This window comes from Telopea speciosissima, chromosome 10, assembly GCF_018873765.1.
Source record: "Telopea speciosissima isolate NSW1024214 ecotype Mountain lineage chromosome 10, Tspe_v1, whole genome shotgun sequence".
NCBI lineage: Eukaryota > Viridiplantae > Streptophyta > Magnoliopsida > Proteales > Proteaceae > Telopea > Telopea speciosissima.
The window spans coordinates 29,146,178-29,154,251 of record NC_057925.1 but is presented as its reverse complement, the minus strand read 5'-3'; the positions used below and the strand labels follow the sequence as shown (position 1 = coordinate 29,154,251).

The 8,074-nt window shown below is 39.5% G+C and overlaps 1 protein-coding gene across 2 annotated transcripts; it reads right to left on the bottom strand.

Moving 5' to 3' along the window:
• Positions 1-2,305: 2,305 nt before the first annotated feature.
• LOC122642760 (dnaJ homolog subfamily C member 2-like) lies at positions 2,306-7,447 on the bottom strand. 2 transcript variants are annotated; one of them, XM_043836339.1, is made up of 2 exons: positions 7,410-7,447; positions 2,306-4,619 (listed from the first exon to the last, which is right to left on the bottom strand). In XM_043836339.1, exon 2 carries the CDS (start codon positions 4,488-4,490, stop codon positions 2,538-2,540), a length of 1,953 nt encoding a protein of 650 aa, XP_043692274.1. In that variant the 5' UTR covers positions 4,491-4,619; positions 7,410-7,447; the 3' UTR covers positions 2,306-2,537. The 2 variants fall into 2 exon arrangements, with proteins under 2 accessions (XP_043692274.1, XP_043692275.1); XM_043836340.1 differs by lacking the exon at positions 7,410-7,447 and adding an exon at positions 4,620-5,057 and having other exon boundaries at positions 2,306-4,378.
• Positions 7,448-8,074: the final 627 nt, after the last annotated feature.

Genomic DNA, 8,074 nt, shown 5'->3' with positions numbered 1-8,074 from the left:
TTGGCGACAATTCGTCTTCCCCGGAATAATATAGCCGACTAAAGTCAAGTTCCAATCAACTGGAGTGTTATCTTCCAAGATATCATCCACAAAGAAGGTATACTCTTCATCAAGGTGATCTTCTACTGTTTCCTGAGGGTTTTGGTTTGAATAGGGTTCTAGATGGGGGGGGGTGGTTTGGGGAGGGTAGTTAAAAGAACCAGGCCAGGGTGGTAAAGATGGAGCAGGGAGTAAAGGTCGTTGGTTGCTCATGGTAGGGAAGAAAATCAAGCAGCAGGAAAGGATAAAGGGAGAGGAGAGAAACAAAACCAAATAGAAAGAAGCGACCGATAGAATCACACCAGAAAGGCGGAGGAGAACACACTAGTAAGGTGGAGATAATTTGATAAACTGGAATATTGAAGCAAACACTGAAGTTAGAAAGGTGAGGGAGCTCAGTTTTGTCAATCCCTCACAGCATGTTCAATCCCTTCAGCCTTAAGAGCGTTGCCCTTTTGCACCTTCTCAATCTTCATGGGATCCACCTTTTGGAATTTTTCAACCTTGACAATCTGATACTGAGTTCTCAAGAACTGCAGAATCAGCAAGGTGTTTCAGAGAAGAGAGACAGAGAAAGAGATGGGAGGAAGGGTGTTTCTCCTGTTTCGAGCACAGGAGGGAAGCTCCAGAATTAGAGTTAGGGAAAGGACTTGAAACGTAATTTTCTATGTATTTGTCTACACACGCTGGGTCTTTATAAACCCTTACAACTGAAGTCTGTTACACATTATCATTCCACTAAATAAACCCTTCCAGCCATTTATAAGACTTATGTAATTCATTTCTGGGCCTGAGATGTGTTGTGGTACTCCTTTGAATTTCCCCTTCATGCTGATTGGGTGCTTGATCTGTGACCAAGATTGTATCACAATCTCAGCCTTTCAACCTTTGCATGAGAACCACATCTGATTGTCAAACCAGTTGCCCTCCAGAACTTTATGACAACCAGATTTTTTTAGCTTCAAGGGTGGGTTAATCTAAATCCTGTTTTAAATAATGTTCAAATTGGGTTGGGTTTCTAGTTCCTGCTCTCAGTGTGCAACACTGAAATATCAATCGAATTCCAACTACAACCTTAGAGATATCCAGACTCGAGATGCTGCCTATAAAATCCATTTCATACTCCAGTACAATGTAAAATCTTTTAATTTGAGCAAAAGGAATATTGCAACAGAGAGAAAATGTTTCATCCTACCAGTTCCAATGATTTGAGATAATGTGCCATGAGTACTATGTCATCTGGTGATCCAATCCTGTTATTTACCATAGTATTAGAACCATGGGAATCACATCTTAAATCAATGGCACTTTTGAAGGTATTGGAGACATCTATATTTTTATTTTTTTTTGGATAAGTAAAATATTCCCATTTTTGGTATCTGGGTTAGGGTTAAGGGGGGCTATGTCCCCCCCCCCCCTTTTGCTCTCTAATTTCTTTTTCTGTTTATTCATAAATTCTAAGGTCCAGCCAGGGCACTGAGTTAACCTGGTTTAAAAAAAAAGGATGAGATCTTGCAGTAGTGATTGCAAGTGAGGGCCTTTCAAGGAGTGCTTTGTAATACAAGGTGGATGAGATTACAGGCCAGGCCTTTGAAGATTAAGAAGATGTTACAAAGATCATGTTTTAAACTAGGGAAAAAGAATGCTACCTGGTTGTGTGGATCCTACGTCAACACAGGAACGCATAAAATTACCACCCAGCCCCTTCTGAAACAAAAAATCTCAACTGTGTTGATACCCATGTGCACGCTTTCATTGGCCCTGCGCTGGTACAGGCACTACACAACCAGCAGCGACCTCTTGCCCTTTAAACTAACAACAGCAACGCATCCAGATTAGATTCTCCAATCTAATAGAGTGGAAGAAAATTTGAAACTGTTAACAATGAATCTGGTAATGCAACTAAGATGATACACCACCAGCATACTAGTAGTTCAGCAAATATAGCAGAAATGCTTTAGGAAGTAGTGTGCGGCTGGGAAAGTCAAACAGCAAATGTCACAAAGTGCATATGGTAGCTCGTACAAAAAAACACATTTCAAACAACAAATAATAGAGATTACCAGAAAAAAAAAAACAACAAATAATAGAGCCATCTGAAACTTGGAAGGATGTTTTTGTTAAAAGAGTACTTTAAAACATGTAGTCAGCTAATTTTACAAGTCAACTCTCACCGAAACTTTTATCATCTCAAATTTGGTAGATTGAAATATTCTCTAAAGAAAGAATGAGATGGATTTTTGTAAGATATTAGCACCTTTAACAATAGAGTCCAGAATCTACTGTGTTATTTCATATGAATAACTCCCATCTTTCAAAAATATGATACCATGTGGTGCAACATGTAAGAGCCGATGCTGAGAAAAATACTCTGTATACCAAGTAGCTTAAGCTAATTTAATCTTCAAAATGAAGGAATCTTGCCGACTAGATACCAAACAATTCCCGTAAAAGTGTGACACAGCCGAACTGCATTTTAAGAAGAAAAAAAAATCCAACTATTCCACATTTTTCTTGTTTCTAAAGTTCTCCTTCAACATAGCAAACTTCTTCTTGCAATGAATCACTGTCATCCCCGGAACTGCAGCTGCAACCCGTTCCCAACGCTGGTTGGTTTCCTTTGGGAATGTTTTTAAAGCCTGAATTAGTGCTTTTTCTTGAACAGCAGACCACTCATCTTGTTGTTCGGTACTTGAAGAAGCTCCATTTGCAACAACCAAAGCTTCAGGGTGGTTCTGGGCTCCATTGCTATTCAAAGGCTTTTTGGAATTAACTATCTCAGGAACTTTCTCAGGGACATCAGCTTCCTGCTGTCTCATGTGCAGTGGGGATGAAATGGTTTGTGCTGGTTTTCTCTTATCAAGGAATGAGTCAAAAGCTTTGGAAGAGTCAGGCTTCTGTAGAAGAACTGTCTTCATTGCCTTGAGGATCTCTTCTACTGATCTTTCAGTACCAATGTATTCTGCAATAACTTCCCACCTAAGGGGTGTTCCTTTGGGATATTTCAGCATTCCTTTCTTCAATAACTCAATCTCCTCCCTGCCCCAAGGTTTCTCCTTTTTCTCATAGCTGCCTAAAAGATTTTCTTGCTTTGATTGGACAACAGTCACGTTTCCCTTAACTTCTGGTGACCCATTCTGTCGTGCATTCCTTTCAGCTTGTTTTGGCTCCTCAGAATTTCTATTCCCTCCTAATGCATCTTTTATTAGTTGAGCACGTCCAATCCCCTCTTTGTGTTCAATCTCATCACATAGACTCCTCAACTGTTCAGTCTCAAATAACATACAAATAGTCTCCACATCATCCTCAATAAGATCAAGCACACGTTGAGATACAACAGGTCCTGAGAGTGTTCGTAGACGTGTCCTCTCTTTACGCAGGAGCTTCTTTTCTTTCTCCTTCACTTTCTTCTGATTCAAAGCAGCTTCAGCAGCCCTTCTGTCTTCTTCCTCTTTCTTTCGTCTCTCCTCTTCAGCAAGCCTAGCAGCTTCTTCCTCTTGCAACTTCTTAGCAAGGAATTTGGCCTCCTTCTTCCTTTGCTTCGCTGCCTTCTCTTCTTCTTTTCTCCTCACAATTCGAGGGTCCCTTTTATAGGCATTGTCAACAAGTGTACGTATTCGTGCATATTCTTCCTTCTTCGCTCTCTCTCTAAGTTTCGAATTCTGCCTCTCCATCCACCTCTTATGGTCACGAGACTCGGCTTGCTCAAGATCAAACTCATCTGCATGTGGAAATTCTCTCCAACTCTTAAAGCTGTACCAAAAACCATAGAGACTATCAACTTCTTCCAATGGAGTATTTTCTTCACCTAATGATGGTACTGGTTGGTTAACTGACCATCGACCATTTCTCATAAAAGCTGGACCGAACACTTTAAAGAAGTCCTGAGGTGCACAATCAGTAGGAATTTCATCATCAAACTCATCAGTGGAGTCATACATCCTTCTTTTCACAGGATCAATCAGGACCTCATAAGCTTCTTGGATGGCTTTGAAAATATTCTCTATCTCATCTTTCTTTGCTTGTTTTGCAGTTTCATTTTCCTCAGCAAGAAGAAGAGCAGCTAGCTTGTCAGGATGATGCTTCAAAGCAGCCTCCCTGTAACTTCTTCTTATCTGCTCCTCAGTGGCCAGAAAACGTAGGTTCCCTAAACCCAACAAGGCATAATGGTCTTGAAGCATTCCCTCACTAGATTTCTTTTTACCTTTGCTGCTATATGTATCAGACGATGGCATATAATCTTGTCTCTTGTCAGGGGGACTATTCTGGTCAACAGCATCTGTATCTCCATCATCACCAAAACCAAGAAGTTTGAGTGCAGCAGAATGGAATGCATGCCCTGCAGGTTCAAAATTTGCAGCCTTGATAGGAATGCAATTTGATGAAACATAGATCGCCTCTCCATCTATGATATCTGATGAATATGTAATAAGCCGACAATTTAGCGTCATGATGATATCAGAAGGATCCACTAACTCAGTGACTCAAGAACTATGAACTCTCAGTCTCTGCAAAACTTCAACACCAGACAACAGTTTTGACATAGTTTCAGAATAAGATATCAGTGTTGATACGCTGCCCTGCATTTTGTAAGTAACTGGGTTCAGCAAAAGCTCATCTAAAACGCAACCAAGGCAAAGTGGCACAATTGTGAACATGACAAAGCCTTGACTCTGTACACCCATCACTGCAGCTTCTCATCAATCTAAGTGTCCTATTAATGCAAGTGCTTGGAAGTGGAAGGTAGTGAAATTGGATATCCAAATGTATTTAAGATGTCAAGTCTATCAAATTAATTTACTCACTACAGAGCCTTTTGATTGGTAGAAGAAGCAGAATCAGGAGTGCCTAAGATTACAAAGTATTAGCCTCTGCCATTGATTGGAAATCATCATAGATGGCAATGAAACACTTAAAGGTGAAGACAAAGCAGACTAACAACCTAGTAACGAACAAGTTTTAGTGAAATCAGATGTTGTTTCATTTTATCTGTTGTTAGCCATCCAGTTCTGCAGGCAGACTCCTTTCTTCCCTTAAGGGTCATAAGAAATTCTGTTACTAATTAGACAGGGTGGAGCTCATGCAAAAGTGACTAAAGAATATCTAATTTTTTAAGGATAGAAGAAAATAATAGGAATAGAAATATAAAATAATTTGGAACTTGGGTCATAAAAATTCGCTAGGGAGCCACCCAAGTGCTATATAACACAAATCAAAGAACAATAGTGGCAAGACCATAAATATTTTGAAGTTTATAAGAGAGTGGCAGATTTGTAATTAAAGGGAATCTTCGTAAAGGGTAACTAATGTAGGCTAAGAAAGGACAAGATGGGAGTAATAAGATTTAAAGAATAGGGACCAACTTGGAACATAATAAAAATAAAGACAAAGCAGAACTAGACTAAATAAGGAGGGGTAAAATTGGAAAAGAAAATATATAATGGAATTAAAAGTACAACCATAAACTTGTTTTCTACCTTGTGTCGGCTGATAGAAGACGGAAGAACTTGCTTTGAACCAGGTAAGATAACTCACCAATGGGACCTTCAATCGGGATGAAACTCATGGAATGGTTCGGTTACTCAAAGATCTACAGTCTTCAATTGATGGGTGTTCAAGACAGAAATCAAAAGAGGATAAGACATCTGCAACTCAGGTCCAGGCGTCCAGCAGCAGAAGGTAAATCAGTTCCTTGTTTTCACTTAGTTCTCACAACAGAACATGTCGTTTGGAAAGAGACTCTACGGGTTTTGGCCACCCAGGGATCGACTTTCTTCGACCCAGACCCCAGACTCAAAGAGTAAATAACAAGGGAGCTTGAGGTACCAGATAAGTCTGCCCATAGGTTAGTTGCAGAAAATAAACAGTGCAAGAACAAGAAAGAAGAAGAATAAAGAAAGGGAAAAGAAGAATCATAGCTGGTAGTAGGAGGAAGGAAAGGGAAGACGAAGAGAGGGGGAACATTAATACCATGCCACAACCAATGAAGGTAGCGCAACTTCAAAACTCATTCAAAATCCAAAATCTAACAAAGAATCATTGGGTACGTGCTGTTATATAGAAGCAAACTAAGAAGTCCTAATCCAATCCAAAAATTGAAACAGAATTTGACTCTAACTCTAACTCTATCTATGACTCCATCAATAAGAATAAAAGAAAAAAATTACAAAATAACTCAAAACTCAACTTCTACTAACCCCTATCATTAACTCCAACAAGATAAAATTAAAATTATAATCCTAATTAAACCAACGTGGAACTGCATCACAAAAGTACAGACCAGATTCAACATCAGAGTTACAACTTCAAAACTTCTGAATTAACCTAAAAAAGCAGCTGAAATAATCAGCTCTTAAAGAGCCAAAGATATATACCCCCAACAAAAAAATTTGTGTTATGAATTGCAAGCCAGAGGAAAGGGAGACAGGCACTTTAAGGAGTAGAGGAAAAGGAACATACTTCAAAGAAATATTAGCATAAAAACCTATAAACAAAGAAGGAAATGACACACCAATTGTACAGCAAACCTTGTCATTGCTTTCAAACTGAAATCAAAGCAAACAATGAACATACAAAGAAGGCTAATCTATGATGAAAGGGATCGATAGAGATGCACTTCTATGGAGGTGAACATTGTATACTGTGCCAGACAAGAGTTTTATTTTTTTTGGGGGGGGGGGGGGGGAGGAGTCCTAAATCACTAAGCAGCAAGAAGAAAGCAATGTCCCAGATCCCAAAACACCAGCAAGAATCAGAGCAGTTAGAAGTAGCATCAACTTCAATGACCAAATAAAACTCATATTACAGAACACCAAGTTCAATACCAAAAATACAACTGAAATCATCAAAATATTGAAAGCAAAAAGGTTAAAACAAATAAATATAAATTGGAATAGTCCCACATTGATCCCATAAGAGCTTGGATGTGGGCATATATACATTGGGTTCCCTCCCCTTGTAGACCGGTTTATGAGGGTGAGTTCTTCCAATCGTAACATTGGTGCTTTCATTGACCCGTCCTTTGCGGTTGGCTACTTGAAAGGAGCGACCTAGTGCCAAAGTGTGAGCCGCTAGGAAGGGGCTACCTGCCACCGGACAGAATCCTGGAGCAGGGTGGAGCCACCTAGAAAGGGCTACCTGATCCGGAAGGGTGGGGTAATGTTGTGTACAATAGTCTCACATTGGTCCCGTAAGAACTTGGATGTGGGCATATATAACTGGTTTATGAGGGTGAATTCTTCCAATCGTAACAGAATAACTAAGGAGAGACTAATCCCGGAGCAACTAATCCAATATGGAAAAACCAACCTAAAACACAAACCAATTAAGAAATATAATACAACCCAACTCATGAAACCCTTCCCAACTACTTGGGGTCGACTACAGAAATAATGTATTTTTCTCACAAGAAATTGAAGACAAATTCAGCTTTCAGGAAAAAATAAAAAAATAAACCGAAACAACCCAAGCGTGCAAACGATAAAAATGTAAAAAGTATAATTCCTCGAGCATCCAAGAACATAAACCAGGAATATCGAAAAACAATAAACCAATCTCCCCCTCTAATCGTCGAAAGATTCACTTCAACAGAAATCTAACCATAAAAATAATTGATCATAAAACCATGAAAAATCAACAGAGAAACACCGACCTATTCATTTCAGCAGGAAAAAAAAGATGGACAAAGAGAAAAAGTGCTCAGAAGTACTTGCCTCGTAAATGTAGAAGCGCAGCTGCGGAAAGCTAACCAGAACAGTAAAAAATAGAAGACCGAATCGTTCTTGCTCTCCTCCTCTTCTATTCACTACGCTTACTAGGGTTTTGTAACAGACGTGTAGGCGAACTGTAGGGTTTTGTAACAGATGTGTAAGAGAACTGTGAGAGAGACAGAGAGAGAGAGCGTGAGTAGGCCAAGAGACTTTAGCATGTGAGGATTTAAAAGCGATGAACCCAATTTAAGGACTTACCGGCCAATAAGGGTTTTTATTGGCTATTCATTCCTCCGTGTGTGGGAGAGATTTTAGCATGTGAGGAT